General features: G+C 43.0%; 1 protein-coding gene and 1 long non-coding RNA gene across 2 annotated transcripts in view; both read left to right on the plus strand.

Moving 5' to 3' along the window:
• Positions 1-20345, plus strand: part of LOC102077781 (uncharacterized) — a 160465-nt gene extending 140120 nt beyond the window's left edge. The window contains exons 4-11 of the mRNA XM_025903349.1: positions 16195-16458; positions 16575-16829; positions 16914-17162; positions 17299-17556; positions 18234-18536; positions 18637-18906; positions 19028-19111; positions 19258-20345. Coding sequence (XP_025759134.1) covers positions 16195-16458; positions 16575-16829; positions 16914-17162; positions 17299-17556; positions 18234-18536; positions 18637-18906; positions 19028-19111; positions 19258-19324 — 1750 coding nt within the window. The 3' untranslated portion in view covers positions 19325-20345. The remainder of the gene's footprint in view (positions 1-16194; positions 16459-16574; positions 16830-16913; positions 17163-17298; positions 17557-18233; positions 18537-18636; positions 18907-19027; positions 19112-19257) is intronic.
• LOC112843938 (uncharacterized) lies at positions 8598-16029 on the plus strand. The gene is made up of 2 exons (XR_003216488.1): positions 8598-8634; positions 15700-16029. It is a non-coding gene; the product is annotated as an uncharacterized LOC112843938 (long non-coding RNA).
• Positions 20346-22554: the final 2209 nt, after the last annotated feature.

Genomic DNA, 22554 nt, shown 5'->3' on the forward strand with positions numbered 1-22554 from the left:
CCTCGTTCACACATATACAAATACTCAGCACTCACCCAACGTAGGGATAGACATACATGGACACTGTACACACAATCACACTCCCGAAACAAACTCTATACTCCAGGTCCAGGTACCCTCGACCCTGGAGGGGGAAACGGCACCTAGACCCAGGAGATGTTACCCTTTCCCCCGGGGTGGAGGCAAGCAGACCGCCCCAGGCTCCGCAGCAGCAGGGAGGCCCCGCATCCCAGATCCCAATTGGACGGCCAACACTTCCTCCCAGCCCCCCCGCCCCGATGGCCAGCAGAGAACAGGGGTGTGTGAAGACCCCAAATCTCCCTCCTCTCGCTCATGTGTAGTGTTGCTGTGTGTTGTTCTAAGGTGCATTTAAAACACGGGAGAGCATGGTGCTGCTGCCGGAGAGCAGCAGGTGTTAGCACGGCCCCTCCCGAGAATCCTCAATGTCTACATGGGTTTAAAATTGAGAGGTGGGCACCGGCGCCAGAGGTGGGGTTGAATACACAGACCGTCCACTGGATGCCGTTAACATGCCCACCCTCAAGGCCCTATATGTATGTGTTATGAGACTGTGAGTAATGTGGATGTCTAAGTTGTGGAATAAAATTGAGGCACAGGTGGCCAGAAGGGGACGGGGGGGGAATGCCTCCCCTGCACCCTGGTGACACACCCGCACCCCAAGGCCCCACTTGTGTGGGTGGGTGTGTTGGAGCATCAAGATGGAGGCAGCCGGGGATGGGGAGGAAAACAAGGGAGGAGCAAGATGCCCCTCCCTGGGGCCAGCTCCCCCGCTGACCCCAGTAGGCACCCCCGTCCTTCGGCACCCACCAAGGCAAGGGAGCCCAGGCCCATCCAGATCGGGGCCCACGGCAGCAGGACCGCCCAGCCCCACAGGACCCGGGGCAGTCCACCCGACCCCACCGCAGAGGAAACTGTACCCACCCTAACATTCAATCATCTCCCAGACTGCAAAAGACAGTAGACACCCAGGTTAAGTTTATTCTCCACCTCTCTTATGACTCTCCCCCACCTGCAGAGTGGACTCCTGCAAGGATGGAACAAACTCCCTGTCAGTTGAAGAGCCCCCTAGTTAGGCCGATGCGCCAGAGGCCCCCTGCGCCAGGGCTGAGCCCCCGTGCACCCACCCGCCCACAACCTCGGCGACACACCAACAAGGACCTTAGCCCCCAAGGCCCAGCCAGAGCCCTAGCACGGAGGTGAAGCACCCCCGAACCCCAAGCCCCCACGCCTGCCCTGGATTCACTCAGGGGCAGCCAGGCTACCAGGCCAGTAACCTATGTCCGCCAGCACAGACCCTCCCCCAGCCCTGCTGCACGTAGCCACAAGGAGAGCACCCTCTAAGAGCAACCAGAGCCACTAACCAGGTTATGACCACACCCCCTGGGTTAAGCCCTCCAGGGATAACGTCCCTAGGGATTCTCCAGACGGCCTAAGCCTGTCCCTACCTCCACATCAACCACAATGGCGAAGGTGGGACCAAACCACGGCCGATCAAAGGAGCCCAGAGGGACTGATCTAATGTGTTGGCAGAGGCTGTCTCGAGACTAATGTGATCTATTAGATGGTTTCTAAATTGGCTAGAATTAAGATTATTTTTATTTTTCCAGTTAATGAGGACCGTTTTCTTGGCGATGCATAGGGCAGTAAAAACCATCTGGACTGTATTAGTTTCTGTAGTGACATCATCCAATTTGCCCAACAAGCACACTAAAGGGGAGGTTGGAATTTTACATTTCAGACATTTTGATAAGTCTTCACATATCCTGCGGCAAAACTTCTGCACTGGTGGACAGAACCAAAGAGTGTGGATGTAATTGTCTGGTGTATTGCCTTGACAGTGTGAGCAGTTGTTAGAAGATGTAAAGCCCATCTGGAACATCCGATGACCTGTATAGTGCACTCTATGTAGTATTTTGTATTGTATTAATTGCAGACTGGGATTTCTAATCAATTTAAAGGTTTTTAAGCATATCTGAGACCAGAGGTTTTGGTCTAAGCCGACTGACAAATCTGCTTCCCACTTTGCAATAGGAAGGGATATTGATTCATCTATTTCAGAAAGTGTTCTGTATATTTTAGACAATAATTTGGGGGATTTCAAATTCAAATTCAAATTTTATTTGTCACACACACACAACCATACACAGTATGACATAGGGGTGAAATGCTTGTAGCTGTACAATGCCCGACCATTAAATGACAGAAAAAAGTTTTACAGTATTTACAATTTACAGGTTACTACAAAATTTACAAATTAACTTAGAAATTTACAGTAAAAAATGTGCAAATAGCAGAAAGAGATTATAAAGATTATAAATTATAGGAAATGTGTGGTGGTGCGTGTGTTAATGTGATGTGTGTGAGAGTCCAGTCTTATAGTGATGTGATGTGTGTGGGAGAGTCCAGTCCTACACCTGGTTCAGGGCCCGGATAGCCTGGTGGAAGAAGCTCCTCCTCATTCTCTCTGTTTTGGCCTTAAGGGAGCGGAAGTGCTTCCCAGACCTCAACAGTGAGAAAAGTCCATTGTTGGGATGGGAGAGGTCCATCATAATCTTCCTAGCTTTGGACTTGCACCGCTTGGTGTAGATGGACAGCAGGTCAGGGAGCTCTGATTGAATGATGCGTTCGGCCGAGCGCACCACTCTTTGCAGATCTCGTCTGTCCTGCTTGGTGCTGTTCCCAAACCAGGTGCAGATGTTTCCCGTCAGGATGCTCTCGATGGTGCAGGAGTAAAAGTTCTTGAGCACCTTCAGTGGCAGATGGAAGTCTCTAAGTCTTCTGAGGAAGAAGAGACGCTGACGGGCTTTCTTAACCAGGGTGTTGATGTGACAGGACCATGACAGGTCCTGAGTGATGTGGACACCCAGGTATCGGAAACTGTCCACTCTCTCCACTGGCGTGCCACTGATGATGAGGGGTTTGTAATTCCTCGCCTGCTTTGTAGTGAAGTCCACGATCAGCTCCTTAGTCTTGCTGATGTTTAGGAGGAGGTTATTCTCCTGGCACCAGGTCTCCAGGTTCCTAATCTCCTCCAGGTAGGCCGTCTCGATGTTGTCGGAGATCAGGCCTACAACAACAGTGTCGTCAGCAAACTTGACAATGGAGGTGGTGTCTGATGTGGCTACACAGGCATAAGTGTACAGTGAGTACAGCAGGGGGCTTAAAACACAGCCCTGAGGCACTCCAGTGCTGAGTGAGATGGAGGGGGAGACTTGTTTTCCCACCCTCACTGATTGGGGTCTGTCTGTGACGAAGTTGAGGATCCACTGACACAGTGATGAGCTGAGTCCTAGATCCGTCAACTTGGTGAAAAGCTTAGAGGGAATTATTGTGTTGAATGCTGAACTGTAGTCCACGAACAGTATCCTAACATAATTCCCTCTGCCAGTGTCCAGGTGACTCAGGGATGTGTGGAGCAGATGAGATATGGCATCGTCTGTGGAACGATTAGTCCGGTAAGCAAACTGAAGTGAGTCGATGGTGGCAGGAAGTGAAGAAGTGATGTGATCTCTCATCAGTCTTTCAAAACACTTCATCACAATTGAAGTCAGTGCTACTGGACGGTAGTCATTGTGGCAAGCGGACTGTTGTTTCTTTGGAACAGGAACAATAATGGACTGTTTGAAGCACGTGGGAACCACTGCTTGGGTCAGGGAGAGGTTGAAGATCTCCGTGAACACCGGTGCTAGCTGGTCAGCACAGGCTCTCAGGACCCGGCCTGGGATTGCATCTGGTCCTGCTGCCTTCCTGGTGTTCACCCTCCTGAAGGTGTTCCTCACGGCATGCTCTGTGATGATGAATACATTGTCTTCACTGGTGCACTCCGAGCGCGCGCAGCCGTTTGTTGTTTTAATTGCTGCGGCGTCGAAGCGAGCATAAAACGTGTTCAGCTCATCAGCCAGTGAAGCATCGGCATTCATCATTGAAGAAGCTGGTCGTTTATAGTCCGTTATAGTCCGCAGTCCTTTCCACAGGTTCCTAGAGTCGCACTGTCGTAGCTGTGACTCTAGTTTTTCCCCGTAGCTCCGCTTTGCCTTTCTGACCGTGCACGTTGTAGGACGCAGCCTTGTATAGGTCCATATTACCGGAGACGAGCCCTTCATTGTAGGCAGCGGTGCGTGATCTCAGAGCGTCGCGGATGTTTTTATCCACCCACGGCTTCTGGTTGGGAAACGTTCGGATGATAGTTCTTTCTGCTGTGTCGTCCACTAGTTTCCCAATAAATCCCACAACCGCTTCCGTAAACATGTTGATGTCATCAGAGCTGCGCCGAAACATGTCCCAGTCTGCGTCATCCAGTGCGTCATCCAGTGCGTCCTGCAGCGCGGCCACTGATTGGTCTGTCCAGCGAGCGACCTCCCTCCTGATTGGTGGTTGCTGCTTTAGCCTTTGTTTGTAGGCAGGCATGAGGAAGATGGCGGCATGATCCGATTTTCCAAATGCCGGCAGGGGCTGAGCCTTGTAACAGTTCTTGAACGGGGTGTAGCAGTGGTCTAATGTCCTAGTGCCCCGGGTGGGGCAGTTGATGTGCTGGTGAAGGTTGTGGAATGTCCGTTTGAGATTCACTCTGTTAAAATCTCCCATAACAATGAGTGCGGCATCTTGGTGAAGTGTTTGTTGATGTGTGAGAGCCTCATGCAGCTCACATAAGGCAGTGTCCGAGTCCGCGTGAGGCGGAATGTAAACAGTGCAGGCAATGACCGCAGTGAATTCCCGAGGGAGATAGAAAGGGCGACATTTAACGATCAAAAGTTCCAGATTGGGCGAGCAAGAGCGTGTGAGTGGGGAGATGTTTGTGCTGTCGCACCATCTGTTGTTCACCATCAAACACACTCCACCACCTCTTTTCTTCCCCAACTCCATTGTCCTGTCCATGCGGTAAACCGAAAAGAACCCCGCCGGCTGCACGGCGTGGTCTGGTATCACTGGGTTCAGCCAAGTCTCGGTGAAGCAGAGGAGGTTGCAGTCCCGAATGTCTCTCTGGAACTTGATTCTGGCTCTGAGGTCATCAAGCTTGTTCTCGAAGGATTGAACATTGGCTAGCAGGATACTGGGCATGGGTGCGCGGTGTGCGCGAGCCCGTAGCCTGTTCCTGATGCCGGCTCGTTTCCCTCGAGGCCGTCGCTTAGGGTCGCGTCCTTTGTTCTCTCTCAGGATCTCCTTTGGCCAGGTTGGGTCCGGAGTTAAACATGGTGAAATGTTCGTGTATTGTAGACCAATAGAAACCAGAGTGTCTCTACTGTAGCGAATTTGTGTGTTTTGCATGATTCCCATGCAAGATTATGGCAGATATAGCAAAAAGTGGTGAAAAAACGCAAAAAGTGGAGAAGTTGGGGCAGAGCATCCAGCACGGCAGCCGACCTCACCGGCGCCATATTTCAACTTCTAAGATTTAAGAGTAAGAAAATGTACCACGCTTGGTGGTGTTTGCAATTCAACTTGACTGAGGTTAAATTTCTTTTTTACTATGGATTTAATTTGTTGATATTCTAAAAATCTTTTCTCTTCTGTGGAACCAGCTTCCAGTTTGGATTCGGGAGACAGACACTATCTCTACTTTCAAGATTAGGCTTAAAACTTTCCTTTTTGCTAAAGCATGTAGTTAGGGCTGGACCAGATGACCCTGAATCCTCCCTTAGTTATGCTGCAATAGACGTAGGCTTCCAGGGATTCCCATGATGCATTGAGTTTTTCCTTTCCAGTCACCTTTCTCACTCACTATGTGTTAATAGACCTCTCTGCATTGAATCATATCTGTTATTAATCTCTGGCTCTCTTCCACAGCATGTTTTTATCCTGTTTTTCTTCTCTCAATCCAACTGTTCGCAGCAGATGGCCCCGCCCCTCCCTGAGCCTGGTTCTGCCGGAGGTTTCTTCCTGTTAAAAGGGAGTTTTTCCTTCCCACTGTCGCCAAAGTGCTTGCTCATAGGGGGTCATATGATTGTTGGGTTTTTCTCTGTATCTATTATTGTGCGATCTACTGTACAATATAAAGCGCCTTGAGGCGACTTTTGTTGTGATCTGGCGCTATATAAATAAAATTGAATTGAACTGAATTGAATTAAAAGGTTCACAATTTTTATCAGATATCATGAATAAACCATAAACTATGGTAGATTATTTTCATACAGTATTGCACCTTCAGATGAATTGCAGGACTATTGCTTTGCATGGTAAACCAATGAAGCAATATGTTAATTACAGTGTTCTAAAACTCGTCACTACACACTTTATACAGTTTTCTCAGACAGGCATGAACATTTTCACACTGTTCTCTTTTGTTTAAATGCTCTTAAAGACTTATCTGACTGTTTTGTTTCACTTAATGCGCCTTATAATCCAGTGTGCCTTACGGTCCGAAAAATAATAATAAATATAATAATAAATAAAATGTTCTTCACAAGATTAAATCGACACAAGATGAGATGCTTACTGAAATCAACATTGAAAATATTTTCCGTTCTATGATTTGTAATGTAATATTTCTCTGCTATCAGTTTTATAGTGCCACATTAGTTTTATCCACATTGATCCTTCATTTCACACAAATGTTGTAAATTCACTAAAGATCAGGATTCAATGTTTTCTTCTTCTTACTGACTTCTTGTTAACACTCACTTGAGTTTTTAGTCCCGTGAACATTCAAATGAAAGAGCTGAGCTGTTTTTGAAGCTTCACTGTCTGACTTACTAAATCAATCAGTTTCCACTTTGAAACATGTGACAGTCTTCTGTCTGTGTGACAATAATGAAATGATGTTTAATAAGAATCAAACAGTAACAATAACACAGCCATGTTAAAAGAATAAAAACATGTCACATCAACTTTAAGATAAAACAGGATCAAGCGTCTGTTGCTGCACAGAGGGCTGAACAATGAAGCAGGTTCATCATAACCAGGCTTTCTTTGTGTTCGCTGGCTTGATGAAACCTAAAGCTGCAGTCAGAGATAACAGCTGTCACAATGTGGAGTCAAAACTTTGTGTTCACTCAGCTTCAGCCTCTGTCCACACTCACATAGAAGGAGGAGTTTGATTTGTTATTTGTCTCTTCTTCCACACCAAATGGACCAATCGAATGCCACCTTCATCAGTCAGAAACATGATCACATGAATGGATGATAAAGATCTATGAAGAAGTGAATGAATGCATATATGTGTTTGAGCGCTCTGTGCTGCAGTTTATTTGTAAGCTGACAGCTGCACATTAGAGCTGTGAGACTTTAACCTTCATCCATTTAAACATTAAAGGTTACTCGCTGCATTCAGGTCTGACACACAATCTGATGAAGGAGACGAGGAAACCTCTTTAGTTTGTCACCACATCAAAGTGAAGTTCATGTTATTGGTGGGATCTTCTCTGTGATAAATGGACTAAACAGCAGATTAGGCTCCACATCTGTTTCACACTGCATCAGCAGCTGAATACATGTAAACTTGTGTGACCATGTGACACACAGACTGTGCTGCTTTAACTTACAGCTGGGCTTCATTCAGTGCTGTTAGTCAGACTGATACAGATCAACAGGTTGTATATATAACACGTACTGATTCAGCAGAGACTCTACATCACACTCAGAGCAGACTGGAAATAACAGAATCAGAGAAAATGTGGCACTTACAGCTGATTTTAATCTGAAACTCTGAACATAACCTGATCTAAACCAGGCTGTGTGTTCAGCATCTGTTACCATGGTGATATAGCCAGGTACAAAGAGAGCTAGTTTGGTGAAACTAAACACTCTGACAGGAGGCTCAACATGATCCACTTTGTGTTTAAGACTCTTCTTCGGCTGCAGAAAATATTAATGTAATATAATTTTGCAAACTTTCAAAAGTGAATGAATCAAAATTTAAATTCATTAATGTCTCAGCAAATGTTAGTAAATATGTGATTTCCACGTGTATGATGTGAGCAGCAGGTGAAGCTGCTGTTGTACAAGATATGAAGTGTAGATGTTGTTGTTCCACTCTGTGTTTTTATATTGTTGATATTTAATGTTTTGCTGTCTAAAGTCAGACAGCAAATTAAATGACAGTCACATTTCAGAATCCAGTGATTTCACACACAGGATTAATGTTTGTGTTGTGAGTCAGAAAGATGAAGTCCATCAGTCGTGTTTGATTGTGCAGCTCACATCAAATCATCACTAAATATTTCCTTCTTGTTGTTCCAGTGTTGATCCTGAATGGTTAAATCCGGATGAAGCAGTCAGGTTCTTTGTGAATCTGTTCTGTGCAGCAGCAGAGAGAGAACAGCAGACAGGAGAGAAGATACTGGAGCTGTTATCATCAGTGTGCACATATCAAACATTCCCGTATAGTGACAGAGACCTGGATTATGAATATCAGTGTGATTTCCTGCTGGATCTGTACTCCCATCTGAAGGAATATGAGACTAAAACAGGCTTGAGTGTCCTTCCATCATTACAGTCAGTTTTCCAGTCAGCTCCTGCAGTCTGGTCCATAAACCTCTCAGAGAGAAAGACCTCCATCCTCCTGGAAGTGCTGAAACTCCAACCAGAGAAGAAACAAGTGGAGCTGACAGGCTGCTCACATGAAGAGAGTGAAGTACTGCTTTTACTTCAGTGTCTGCCTTATATCTCACAGCTCAGGTAAATGAAATCTTCTTCACATGATTAAATCTGTATGAAGAAATATGTAATTTTACATGATTGACTTTACATATGGATTGTTGTGATGTAAACCAGGTTAAATTAATCATAGCATAGTATATTACAGAAATATGCTGGGGGGGGAGGGGGCAACCTGTTCACAGAGATGAGGGTTGCTCCAAAGCAATCGGTATTCGAGGGATGAGTCAGGGACGCCTTATCAAAAACATTCCGAAACTGAGACAAAAAATTGTCATAGGTTATTTCAGGATTAGCACACAGCACCACCTGTGCCCATGCCAGAGCGCAATCCCGTAGAAGCTGGCCAAAATACAAGATCTTAAGCCCATCATTAGAGAAAGCATGCGGCTGCTAAGCGTGTCTTTCCCAGGATTAAAGGTGTTAACTACCTTGTCTGTAGATTTGTTAATTAAATTTCCATAACAGCAGGAAACGGTGTAATCGTTCCTTGGAATTAGTGAAATGGCCAAAGCAAAAAAAAAAAACAACAACCCAAAAACCTAATTAATTCATTGGCCCTAGCTGAGGTTAGAAACTTCCGATTTGAAAAATTACATTAACTTAAAATACACTATACTGCGTTTGAGACCCCTGCCACTTCTGGCAACATCATCTCCTTGGAGGGCCACTTTAGTGTCCAAGTAGTACAAAAAACCAAACACAAAAACACCCACTAATATTTCCTAAAATGTGGTGTTTTGGGTTTTTTTTATTTAATTCCAAAAGACAAAATTGCAAACATGAACACAATTTTTTTTTCACTGTTAACTATCTGAAGCCTTTCAGTTTCATTTGTCATACGCAAGTTAGCACAGGGTCAACATTGCAATGAAATGTATTTGACGAGCAGCAGACAGTCACTCTGCAGTATAGTACAGTATAGTGCAGTAGTTTCATTGAACTACCAAATAAACAGCTCTTTCTGGCCAGACACGTGGCAGCACTTTTGCTACAATTTTGTTTGTATTTAACAAAATAAAAATGCAGGCATAAGCGTACACATTAGTTTTCGACTGCAAGTGAAAATTGTTTTCTTTCCAAATAAATCTCTCACTGAACTAACACAGCCCTCAACATGTTTGAATTCTCTTGTTACCTCGGCCAGGTCCACGGCTCCGAACCGTGGTAAGGAGACCTCTGGCTAATACTTTGGGTTCCGTATCGGACTCGTAGCCGGGAACTAGCTTTACTGTCTGGGTCAACTTTGCTAGTGAGAGACAGAAAGAGTGAAAGGCTGCTCCAGCAGAACTTATTGTTTTGGAGGAAAACACGAACACAGTGTAAAGTCAAGTCTTAATAGCTTACTGGGCTCGTCAGGCACTCTTTTTGGCTGCAGTGGTTATTTTTATATTTACATGGTCAATGGCCTGTATTTGTATAGCGCTTTACTAGTCCCTAAGGACCCCAAAGCGCTTTACACACCCAGTCATCCACCCATTCACACACACATTCACACACTGGTGATGGCAAGCTACATTGTAGCCACAGCCGCCCTGGGGCACACTGACAGAGGCGAGGCTGCCGAACACTGGCGCCACCGGGCCCTCTGACCACCACCAGTAGGCAACGGGTGAAGTGTCTTGCCCAAGAACACAACGACCGAGACTGTCCAAGCCGGGGCTTGAACCGGCAACCTTCCGTTCCGATGCTTCCATCTCCCGTTTCTGCTCGGTAGCACCTCGTACTTTTCACTTTCCTTTTTCTCCCTCCCTCACGCTCACACACACACAGCGGGAGGGGCGGTCCCACACGTTCTCCCTGCAGCATGGACTACACCGCCCATGAGGCTACAGTCTTAAAGGGCCATGCCTGTAACATTCTGCCGTCGTATTAAATCATTTTTCGTATAATAATTTTTAAAAAATATTTCTTCACATCAATATGCGGGCCGCAAGTAGAGGTGACGTGGGCCGCAAATGGCCTGCGGGCCGCGAGTTTGAGACCCCTGCTATACTGAATCGGTATCACTCTTTTATGACACGCTGTTCTTAGAAGAAAATCCCAAATGTTTATATTTTTAAAAATTTTTTAATAAACTATAATACAAAGAACTGAGATTTCTTTTCTATATGAATCTGTTTCAGCTGCTTTCGTTTGATAAGGTAAAATATGTTAGTATATTTTTTCAGTTAAATATTTTTGTACCTCTTTCCAGTTACTGAATGCTTTTTTTCAATTTTCCTTCCAGTTTCTTTCCTTTATTTTTACTCTCAAGCCAAACTAAGTTAATGTGGGAAGAAGCAGATGGAGAACAGCAACCAGGAGAGAAGATACTGGAGCTGTTATCATCAGTGTGCAAACGTGGAACTTTCCCTTTTACTTACAGACAGATAGCTGTTGAATATCAGTGTGACTTCCTGCTGGACCTGTACTCCCACGTAAAGGACTGTGAGATTAAAACAGGCTTGAGTGTCCTTCCATCATTACAGTCAGTTTTCCAGTCAGCTCCTGCAGTCTGGTCCATAAACCTCTCAGAGAGAAAGACCTCCATCCTCCTGGAAGTGCTGAAACTCCAACCAGAGAAGAAACAAGTGGAGCTGACAGGCTGCTCACATGAAGAGAGTGAAGTGAGGAGTTTCCTGCAGTGTCTGCCTTATATCTCACAGCTCAGGTAAATGAAATGTTCTTCACATGTGTCAAATATCTGTAAGAAAACATGTGCTGTGAAATGAAGTGATGGAAATATTTGAAGCTCCATAAATTGTAAAGTGATGATTTTGTCTTGTGCTATTTGTTTGTCATCAGCATCATATTTGTGACTTTATCTACATGGATCATATTGTAAATGTATTCAGACTCTGTCATATTTCAGAGGGAAACGTGCTCAGTACACCACTGTGTTTCACTGACTTGTTCAGCTGTTTGTTGCTATGAAGTTTCATGTTTTCTATAAATCTCAGATGAAACAGGATCTAAAATAAGAAGTTCTCATCAGAAAGGTTGAATTTGATTTAGATGTGATAGATGTAGAAATGAATTGATTTCATGTTAAATCCAATAAGTTGATGTAAGTTGTGTGAAAGAAGGTGAGCATGTGACTGAGCTCATGCAGCAGAGAGGAGAGTGTTGGAGTGCACACATGTGTTTGATGGAAACTTGCATGTTTGACCTGCAGCAGAATCATGAAATGATGTGAAGAAGAAGAAGACCTCACTTTCAGTTTATTTTATCAGAACTTCCAGAAGTACAATACAGGGAAATCAAGTGAATAATCTCTTTGCTGAGCATGATGATGATGATGATGATGGTAGCAGCTCTATAGTGAGCAGCAGATGAAGATTTCAGACAGCAGAGAGTCTTCATCACTTTGTGTGTCCACCTGCAGATGTAGCAGATGTGTTAGAGCAGGATGAGTGTTTGTGTTGTAAGAGTGTAAAACAGTGTTCAGCTGCTCTGATGGAAGATGTGTTTAACATGGAGCTTCATTATGTACAGGAAGGACACGATGGAGTCCATCAGTAGTGTGTGGTTGTTTTTATGCAGCTGACATCAAATCATCACTAAATGTTTCCTTCTTATTGTTCCAGTGTTGATTTTGAGGATTCAGATGAAGAAATCAGGTTCTTTGTGAATCTGTTCTGTGCAGCAGCAGAGAGAGAACAGCAGACAGGAGAGACGATACTGGAGCTGTTATCATCAGTGTGCAGCTTTGATAAATTCCCTTTTGTTGCCATTGATGATGATGATGATTTGGAGAAATATCAGTGCTATCTCCTCCTGGATATGTGCTCTGACGTGAAGGACTATGAGACTAAAACAGGCTTGAGTGTCCTTCCATCATTGCAGTCAGTTTTCCAGTCAGCTCCTGCAGTCTGGTCCATAAACCTCTCAGAGAGAAAGACCTCCGTCCTCCTGGAAGTGCTGAAACTCCAACCAGAGAAGAAACAAGTGGAGCTGACAGGCTGCTCACATGAAGAGAGTGAAGTGAGGAGTTTCCTGCAGTGTCTGCCTTATATCTCACAGCTCAGGTAAATGAAATGTACTTTACATGATTAACTCTACATTAAATGAAGTGCTCCCTGAAACAACACTGGAAATATTTTACGTTCTATCAATTATAACTTAATTGTAACTTGTACCTTGTATGCATTTGTAATTGCTCTGTTATCAGTTTTATTTTTATTAGTTTTTATCTATGTAGGCTACTAAAGGATAGGGTAGGGGAAGTTAAGTAAAAGGAAAAATGTGCCACTAGCTAGAGTCATAGGAGGACTAAGGTGCAGAAGAATGACTGGAGTCACAGGTAAAACTGTTTTGACTTGTATTAAACGTCAATTTCATAAACAGGAATGACAATATGAAAATAGAATACAATAACAGCAATAACAGTAATACCCCAGAATCATATCTGAGCTCAGATATGTCTGTCATGCCGGCTTAATAGTCAGTGTTTAGTTAAGTGAAATCCAGAAGGTCAGATGTCTGTGATTGGTGCGATTTCGTCCGACCGCACTGTTGCAATTGTTCTTGAGGGAAGAGCAACCTGCCCTTCTGGGCCAACCTGGAATGGCTATGGTTCTTTCAAAGGGAAAAGCTCACCGTCTCCCTTGGCAAGGAAGAAATCCAGGTCTCACGATCTGAGAAAAACCAAGCCTGTAAACAACAGTGCTATCACTGATTAAAATCACATTCCATGTAAATAATGCAAGTGCTTTAACCAGAACAAGCACAAACCATTAATTCTAATTTCTAAAAATATTCTTTACAGTGCTGCTTAATCATGGAATGTAATTTATTGAATCCCAATCAGCTTATTGGTTCATCAAAGGTTCACAATTTTTATCAGATATCATGAATAAACCATAAACGATGGTAGATTATTTTCATACAGTATTGCACCTTCAGATGAATTGCAGGACTATTGCTTTGCATGGTAAACCAATGAAGCAATATGTTAATTACAGTGTTCCCTCATTTATCGCGGGAGTTACGTTCTAAAAATAACCCGCGATGGGTGAAATCCACGAAGTAGCCAACTTCATTTTTTACAATTATTATAGATGTTGTAAGGCTTTAAAACCCCTCACTACACACTTTATACAGTTTTCTCAGACAGGCATGAACATTTTCACACTTTTCTCTCTTCTTTAAAGACTCTTAAAGACTTATCTGACTGTTTTGTTTCACTTAACGCACCTGATAATCCGGTGTGCCTTACGGTCCGAAAAATACGGAAACTTCTACCTTCCTTTAGCATGTCCAGAAATCTTTTTGTGCGATGGTTAGCGTTGTCGTCTGCCTTTTGGGTGTTACCGTAGGTGCCTTTGACAGTGCAAAACGTTTTGTCAACATTATCTGCCTTCTATCTCACAGCTCAGGTTCTTCACATGATTAAATCGACACAAGATGAGATGCTTACTTACATCAACAGTGAAAATATTTTCCGTTCTATGATTTGTAATGTAATATTTCTCTGCTATCAGTTTTATAGTGCCACATTAGTTTTATCCACATTGATCCTTCATTTCACACAAATGTTGTAAATTCACTAAAGATCAGGGTTCAATGTTTTCTTCTTCTTACTGACTTCTTGTTAACACTCACTTGAGTTTTTAGTCCCGTGAACATTCAAATGAAAGAGCTGAGCTGTTTTTGAAGCTTCACTGTCTGACTTACTAAATCAATCAGTTTCCACTTTGAAACATGTGACAGTCTTCTGTCTGTGTGACAATAATGAAATGATGTTTAATAAGAATCAAACAGTAACAATAACACAGCCATGTTAAAAGAATAAAAACATGTCACATCAACTTTAAGATAAAACAGGATCAAGCGTCTGTTGCTGCACAGAGGGCTGAACAATGAAGCAGGTTCATCATAACCAGGCTTTCTTTGTGTTCGCTGGCTTGATGAAACCTAAAGCTGCAGTCAGAGATAACAGCTGTCACAATGTGGAGTCAAAACTTTGTGTTCACTCAGCTTCAGCCTCTGTCCACACTCACATAGAAGGAGGAGTTTGATTTGTTATTTGTCTCTTCTTCCACACCAAATGGACCAATCGAATGCCACCTTCATCAGTCAGAAACATGATCACATGAATGGATGATAAAGATCTATGAAGAAGTGAATGAATGAATGAATGCATATATGTGTTTGAGCGCTCTGTGCTGCAGTTTATTTGTAAGCTGACAGCTGCACATTAGAGCTGTGAGACTTTAACCTTCATCCATTTAAACATTAAAGGTTACTCGCTGCATTCAGGTCTGACACACAATCTGATGAAGGAGACGAGGAAACCTCTTTAGTTTGTCACCACATCAAAGTGAAGTTCATGTTATTGGTGGGATCTTCTCTGTGATAAATGGACTAAACAGCAGATTAGGCTCCACATCTGTTTCACACTGCATCAGCAGCTGAATACATGTAAACTTGTGTGACCATGTGACACACAGACTGTGCTGCTTTAACTTACAGCTGGGCTTCATTCAGTGCTGTTAGTCAGACTGATACAGATCAACAGGTTGTATATATAACACGTACTGATTCAGCAGAGACTCTACATCACACTCAGAGCAGACTGGAAATAACAGAATCAGAGAAAATGTGGCACTTACAGCTGATTTTAATCTGAAACTCTGAACATAACCTGATCTAAACCAGGCTGTGTGTTCAGCATCTGTTACCATGGTGATATAGCCAGGTACAAAGAGAGCTAGTTTGGTGAAACTAAACACTCTGACAGGAGGCTCAACATGATCCACTTTGTGTTTAAGACTCTTCTTCAGCAGCAGAAAATATTAATGTAATATAATTTTGCAAACTTTCAAAAGTAAATGAATCAAAATTTAAATGAATTAATGTCTCAGCAAATGTTAGTAAATATGTGATTTCCACAGGACACACATGGACAACTCTCAAAATACTCTGAAATATATGAATTAATACAACACTATATCACAGCTGTTCTCACACAGAGTATTCTACCTTTTTACAGCGCAGGAAATAATTATTTGATCCTCTGCCCAATTTATTACTTTGCTTTATATATGTCTTAATGCAGCTGACATCAAATCATCACTAAATGTTTCCTTCTTATTGTTCCAGTGTTGATAGAAAGACATCAGATGAAGACAGAACAAAGTTCTTTGTGAATCTGTTCTGTGCAGCAGCAGAGAGAGAACAGCAGACAGGAGAGAAGATACTGGAGCTGTTATCATCAGTGTGCACATACAAAAACAGACCTCTGAAAGAGAAACAGTTTGACTTCCTCATGGACCTGTACTCTTATGAGACTAAAACAGGCTTGAGTCTCCTTCCATCATTACAGTCACTTTTCCAGTCAGCTCCTGCAGTCTGGTCCATAAACCTCTCAAAGAGAAAGACCTCCATCCTCCTGGAAGTGCTGAAACTCCAACCAGAGAAGAAACAAGTGGAGCTGAGAGAATGGCCAGAAGAAGAAGAAGAAAGTGTACTGAGGAGTTTCCTGCAGTGTCTGCCTTATATCTCACAGCTCAGGTAAATAAGACAGATTTTAATTAATATTTTCATTTGCAGAATGTTTCCAGCATGTTCTCTGATTTCATCTTCACTGTGTTTCAGCTGTGATCCAGACTTCTTCCAGAGTGTGTGTACATCCATGTCTGTAAGATCCAGAGAGGAGGCCCAGCAGCTGGAGTCTCTGCTGCAGCTCCTGGGGTTCCAGCTGCTGTTAACAGGAGAGTTACACAGGAAAAGCTGCTGGTCTGTGGGGAGAGTTCTCAAACTGTGTGGCTCTAAAGTGGATCTCATCCTCACACCCAGCAAGATGTCTGCCAGAGGAGCCGCTCTCCTCTTTAGACACGCAACACAACTACACAGTCTGAGGCAGGAAGTGAAATCATGACTCTCTTGTTCTTCTAACACCATTTATCTGCTGTCCGCTTTGAATCTTTAGTTCTTGGTGTTCATCATTTCTGCTCTTTTGTCTCTCTGATCTTCAGGCTTTCCATCGACATGTCCTTGCTCCTGTTTCAGTGGGTAAGAAGAGGCAGAGTGGTCTGTCCGCTGGCTGTTGAAGAGCTTTCTCTTCTGCCTAAGAAAGCCCGACCATCACAGAGAGTAATGTTGAGGGCTGTCAGTAGTTTGGCTTCCCTGCTGAGATACTGGACAGTCGGACGGTTAGACCTGACTGAGACCTGCATCCCTGCTCAGGGTCTCATTACACTGCTGCTCCATGATGGTCCTCTAACAGTCAAGTAAATGTCTTTCCTGAACATCACAGGCCAAATAAAATGTAGATTTTTACTTTAAAGCTTATTTTATATTTATGATCTCTGCAGACTGAGTGAAGAGAGCTTCCAGCAGGTTCTGTGTCTCCTCCATGAAATCCAGGACAAGGACTTGACGTTGTCCTTCTTGAGTAAGGTTGGTGGAGACCTGACCTCCTGCTGTCTGAACTGGGAGCTTCTTCACTATCTGCTGCAGCAGTCGTCAGCTCAGACCATCACTGTGAACCTGAGGAAGAACCTCTTCTTACAGGAGGAAACCACACGTCTGCTTCCCTTTCTGGACAGGATTGTGTTTAAAAGGTGCTGAATGTAGTTTGATCTTTTACCAAACACAGTTTCTGCTGTTTAATCAGGAGGATCTGAAATGCTGTCTCATCTTTAATCAGCAGTTTATGGATCCTTTAAACAAAGTTGGAAATAAACTGTTTGTTTTCAGGCCCAGTCCCAGCTTTGTGCTGAGCTCCATCAGAGAGCTCTACAGAGCTCATGACAGTCACGCTGTACCCAGTTTACTGAGGTCATTTGGTCATGTGATCAACCTGAGCTGCAGAGAGCTGGACTCAGTGGACTGTGCTGCTCTGATCTTCATCCTCAAACACGGAGACGGAGTCAAACTGAACCTCCTGTGGACCTCCATACCAGCAGAGGGAGTAGAGTCCATCCTCTTCATGCTGGACAAAGTTTCTCATCTCAGGTCAGATATTAGAGCTCGTTTCTCTGTGCTGCACCTGTGTGAGTGCTGAACAACACACTGGACTTTATTCAGTCGCTGTCATGGAGGACTGATTTCTTTACCTAATTTATTTTTTACTTTCTTAAAATAAATTGTATCATTATAACATACTTACAGTGCACTGTTTTATAAACTAACATTTGACTTTTACTGCGTGGAAAAGATTTTCTGAACAGCTGAACAAGAAACTAGAAGGAAACTTTTAAAGTCTTTAAAATAAATAAAACATGTTAACTACAGATAATAAAAGTTACACAGTAAAACTTTACTGTATCCACAAATTGATCGTTAATTAATTTTGCCTTCAAATAATAATGAATGATATTTACTAATCATTAGTCATTTTATAATTAGAAATATTACATGAATCTGTTGTTGGCTACTTTTATCAGTTGCTCAAACTATAAGCTGAAGGCTTATTGGCAAAACTGGGCTCAGTGTGACTTTGTCACTAGTTTAATAACATGAGAGTGCATAAATCCAACATCTAATTACAATAATGTATTTACTGCTAGTTCATAGATGCTGTTCTCAAAATCCTTTAGTTTCAAAGATTTTAACACATTTTATTGAAGCTAGCAGTTTGTTCACAGCATCTATAATTTTAGTTTTTCTGTCTCCATGTGTTTTCCTTGCAGTGTTGACAGGAATCAGCTGCTGAGGTTCATCCACTGCTGTGCTGCCTGTGACGTCCAGCAGGAGGCAGCGTCAGGCCTGCTGAGGACTCTGCAGCACAGCTTGGATCTGTCCTGCTCCTCCTGTGTGGAGCTACCAGAGGAGGATCAGCCTGAGCCTCTGAGTCTGACTGCTGATGACTGCAGGGCCGTCTCCACCATCATGACACACAGCAGCCGGGACACACAGCTCGACCTGCGAGACTGTGAGGTGGAGGACAGCGTGCTGGACCTGCTGTTTCCTGTCCTCCACAGGGTCCGCCTGAGGTGGGAAAGACCACAGAAGAGTCTAAACCAGAGAGAAGCTCGTTCACACTGTTGTTGATGCATCCTGACAGTTTCTCTTTGCTCTGTTTGTCCTGTTTAGAGTCAGTAAAACTGTCCTCCTCCAGCTGCTGTCTCTGGTTCCTGTGAACAGTGAGAGGGACACAGTGAGGCGGGCGGTGTCCCTGTGTAGAGCCCTGGGTGGAGAGCTGGATCTCAGTCACAGCACGCTGGATCAGAGGGCCTGTGGGGCTTTGGTCCAGATGCTGGACTCGTGTGAAGGGCTGACAGAGCTGGACCTCAGTCACTGTCAGCTCACTGACCAGCTGCTGCTCCCTCTCATCACACGTCTGCACAAAGTCCAAGTCCTGGAGTGAGTGTCACACACTGATCCTTCTCTGGGAGGCACCAATAACCATCAGCTGGTTCACACATACTACAATAATATAATGTGCAGCGATCACTTAGAGCCACTTGTTGTGTTTGTGTTACAGTCTGAGTCACAATCAGATCACTGATGCTTCGACTGATGTGTTACTGCAGCTGCTCTCCATCAACCCCTCCATCGACTGTGTGCGGTGAGCCAACATGAATCAGTCTCCATCAGTGAAGGAGTTTCTCCTCAGACTCTCAGAGGAATCATTCACAGTCTGAGCTCACATGGATTCATGTTGTTCTGAGTGAATGAGTGACGTCTGCTCTCTCTGCTTTGGTCTCTTTCTAGACTCTACAGCAACAACATCGTGCACAGAGCAGCCTTCAAGGAACACAAGCAGTTTGAGATCTGGTGAAGCACTCGTCACCATCATCATCATCATCATCGTCATCATCATCAGGGACCTGTGGTTTTATGGTCTAGAATGTTTTATTTTGCTTTATTGTATTTCTTTATTATGTCATTATTAAAAATAGTATTTCTATAGAGACGAGCGCATCTCAGACTGTTTCTGAAAGTTCTGCAGATTTTTGTTTTATGGAGCTCTGATTGAAGCTATGCAACAGTCATCCTAATGTTTACACATCAGATTTATTTATCGTGATTAAATTATTTTCAAATAGTGAAAAAATAAAGTGATGCTGTAATAGTTACTTTAAAGTTGTGAGTCAACTTTGTTAATTTTTGGTATTTTTGCAATAACTGCACTGATTTTGTACTTCATGTGTGAGTCTAAACATAAAGATGTTGTAATGATTTTCACAGTAGTCATGCAATAACATTGCAGTCAGGTGGCATGACAATAAAGATACCAGTGAGGGTCATTTCTTTATTTTAAATGAACTAATGCCAGAAATAAAGGTGTGATGTAAAACATGGTGCATATTTGGATTGTATGAAATACATGTGAAAATCAAATCAGTTTACAGACATCATTTTTAATCATGTAAATGTACAAAATCTGATCTTGTCTGAAAAGACTTTATAAAAATGTAAAACTTTCTTTAAAAATGGTGCACTAAAATTTCACATGACTCTTACATTTTTTGATATAGGAATCATAATTATATAACAACAATGAGAGTGGTTTTATTATCACATACATATTAAGAGACAGTATGTCATCACACAACACTGAGCAGGTTTAGTGAGATTAATATTGTTTAGCACTCAGGATACAGAGTGTCTGTTAACATTAAGATTTTAACACGCCTCAAATCATCATCTGTAGTTCAGTCTATGCACACACATTTGTTGTTTGCAAAACTTGTGTATATGATTTTAAAATTGACAATTTATATTTGCATTCAAAGTTATGAAATATGATTCAATAAACATGTTTGTGGTTGTTACAGTAAAAAATATAACTATTTCTACTCGGATTTTATGTTTTTTGTTTGATTTTAGATCTCTGATGAGATTCGTCAGTAACACATCCACAGAGGTGGACTCTGTAGGGTCAGTGAGGTTTTTAGTTTTGTGAAAGTCCAGAGAAGGTCGACACTCATCCAGACCATCAAAGATGAACATAACCTGGAAGTCTTCAAACCTGCAGATTCCTGCTTCTTTAGTTTCAGTAAAGAAGTGATGAACGAGTTCCACCAAGCTCATCTTTTCCTCTTTCAACATATTCAGCTCCCTGAAACTGAATGGAAAAATGAACTTGATGTCCTGGTTGGTTTTGTCTTCAGCCCAGTCCAGAGTGAACTTCTGTGTTAACACTGTTTTCCCAATGCCAGCCACTCCCTTTGTCAACATTGTTCTTATTGGTTCATCTCTTCCAGATGAGGCATTAAAGATGTCTTCTTGTCTGATTGTTGTTTCTGGTCTGTCTGGTTTCCTGGATGCTGTTTCAATCTGTCTGACTTCATGCTCATCATTGACCTCTGCAGTCCCTCCCTCTGTGATGTGGAGCTCTGTGTAGATCTGATTTAGAAGGGTTGGGTTTCCTGCTTTAGCGATCCCCTCAAATACACACTGGAACTTCTTCTTCAGTTGAGATTTAAGATTATGTTGACAAACTGGAGCAAACATGTCTGAAAAGACACAGTAAATAAGTTACATAAATCAATATTATTTAATTTGAAATGTTAGATAAAACATCTTATAACTTTTTATGTTTTAGGAGGCAGAGCCTTGGGCTTTCAGACCCCTCTTCTGTGGAATAAACTCCCAGTTTGGATTTGGGAGACAGAGACTACTGAACTCTTTACTTTTAAGATTAGGTTTATAAAGCATATAGTTAGGGCTGGATCAGGTGACCCTGAATCCTCCCTTAGTTATGCTGCGATAAACCCCCTGGTGTTTTTTCTTCACTCACCTTTTGCTATGTTGTTATACCTCCCTTTGCATTTAATCATTAGTTATTATTAATGCCTGGCCCCGTTGCACAGCTTGTCTTTTGTGCCGTCTTCTTCCCCTCACCCCTAAGCAGTCGTGGAAAATGGCTTTCCCTCTCTGAGTCTAGTTCTACCAAAGGTTTCTTCCTGTTAGAACTGATCTTTTCCTTCCCTTATTACCAAGTGCTTGCTCTATATAAAGTGCCTTCAGGTGACTTTAGTTGTGATTTGGTGCTGTGAAAAAAAACTGGACTGAATTTAATTCAATCAAAATCACATTTTATCTCTCAAAATGGTGAAATTTGGGATATTTGTTGGTCAGTTTCGTTCATTTCATTCCCCTTAAAAAAATACAGGTTTGAGTACACACTGTCCCATACACTGAGATAATAAATAATTTAATTATCCTGCAGTTTAGAGATATCGTCTTACTGCTTTGAAGATGCTCAACCAGCTCATCCTGCTTCATTCTCTACAAGAAGTGCAGCGTGATCTTTACAAATGCCTCTGTGACGTTTCTCTTCTGCTCTTCATCATCACCCTCCAACATGTCCACAATGTCCCTCTGACCCTCTAAACATTCAAGGTCATGTGCACCAAGAACCATTAGGATCTTGTTCAGCTCATTCTTCACAAATGTCAAAATGCTGTCTTCTAGCAACTGTAACAAAAGCAGAGGTGGGAAGTATGTGTTTTGTTACTATACTTAAGTTACTATACTTAATATATATATATATATATATCTATATATATATATATAGATATATATATATCAACAAAACACCCAGCTTGCCCCTGCGGGCCGTTAATCCTTCAAGCTCGGGTCCTCTACCAGAGGCCTGGGAGCTTGAGGGTCCTGCGCAGTATCTTAGCTGTTCCCAGGACTGCGCTCTTCTGGACAGAGATCTCCAATGTTGTTCCCGGGATCTGCTGGAGCCACTCGCCTAGCTTGGGAGTCACCGCACCTAGTGCTCTGATTACCACGGGGACCACCGTTACCTTCACCCTCCACATCCTCTCGAGCTCTTCTCTGAGCCCTTGGTATTTCTCTAGCTTCTCGTGTTCCTTCTTTCTGATGTTGCTGTCATTCGGAACCGCTACATCGATCACTACGGCCGTCTTCTTCGTCTACCACCACTATGTCCGGTTGGTTAGCCACCACCATTTTGTCCGTCTGTATCTGGAAGTCCCACAGGATCTTAGCTCGGTCATTCTCCTCCACCCTTGGGGACATCTCCCATTTTAA

The sequence above is a fragment of the Oreochromis niloticus genome, linkage group LG23 (genome assembly GCF_001858045.2).
Source record: "Oreochromis niloticus isolate F11D_XX linkage group LG23, O_niloticus_UMD_NMBU, whole genome shotgun sequence".
Lineage (NCBI taxonomy): Eukaryota > Metazoa > Chordata > Actinopteri > Cichliformes > Cichlidae > Oreochromis > Oreochromis niloticus.